General features: G+C 47.3%; 1 protein-coding gene across 1 annotated transcript in view; it reads right to left on the bottom strand.

The window, feature by feature from the left end:
• The window catches only part of LOC113217934 (ionotropic receptor 75a-like), a 5,927-nt gene extending 5,143 nt beyond the window's left edge, over nt 1-784 (bottom strand). The window contains exon 1 of the mRNA XM_052274288.1: nt 762-784. Coding sequence (XP_052130248.1) covers nt 762-772 — 11 coding nt within the window. The 5' untranslated portion in view covers nt 773-784. The remainder of the gene's footprint in view (nt 1-761) is intronic.
• Nucleotides 785-790: the final 6 nt, after the last annotated feature.

Genomic DNA, 790 nt, shown 5'->3' with positions numbered 1-790 from the left:
GTAGTATCTGATTTCTGCCTACTTTATTGTTCATTGAGTGGAGGATTTCAAACATGTGAATACAACTCGGGATGAACTCGTTAGGACCAAGAGAGGTGACTGGGTCAAGGGTAAGAGTCACAAATGGTTTAAACATATTAGCAGCTCCTGCTGGAGTGGTGTGTTTAACTTTTGCATCTACTTTATTTCCCTTTTTCGAGGGTTTGATCTTTGCAGGGGTCTTGGTCGTACCGTCAGGGTTTTTGAGCCTGGGTTGACTGGTCTCTGCATCAACATCGCGAACACCTAAGGGGTCAGTGGGATGAGCCCCCTGGTCGGGATTGTTCTGCATTATTGGGCTGAACTGAAGCAACTGTTGTTACTTTGGTAAGGCAAAGGATCTTTTTAATTAGAAACGAAGAGCGTAACTACTGGCTATTTAAAGCGACTATTTGTCAGGATAAACTGATAATAGTAAGTCAATAGACGGGTGGGAATTCTTCGTAAAGAATGCAATGCAATTGCACATTTCTCCCGAGGGGGCTCCATGGTGGTTTTTTGACGCTACGGGGTCGGTATTTACATTTACACCCGAACTTCCACATAAAACCCATGTTAAAACGCAAAGACCCCGAGCGAGTGCTCCCTGGGGTTCGTTCGGGCCGATCGCAGCGGTTTTAGAATGCTCGCAGATGGGTCATCTCGATCCGAAACACTTTTTCGCCGGTCTGATATTTTTGTTGCTGTAGGCCACGGGCCACCCTCGGGGGCCCTCTACTCACGTGGCGTTCATCAGCTCGTACGCCTGCAG

Source organism: Frankliniella occidentalis, unplaced genomic scaffold (assembly GCF_000697945.3).
Source record: "Frankliniella occidentalis isolate FOCC.00 unplaced genomic scaffold, Focc_3.1 Scaffold369, whole genome shotgun sequence".
NCBI classification, from domain to species: Eukaryota; Metazoa; Arthropoda; class Insecta; order Thysanoptera; family Thripidae; genus Frankliniella; species Frankliniella occidentalis.
Note: the sequence above shows the minus strand (reverse complement) of the source record. Positions and strands in the feature narration are given on the sequence as shown.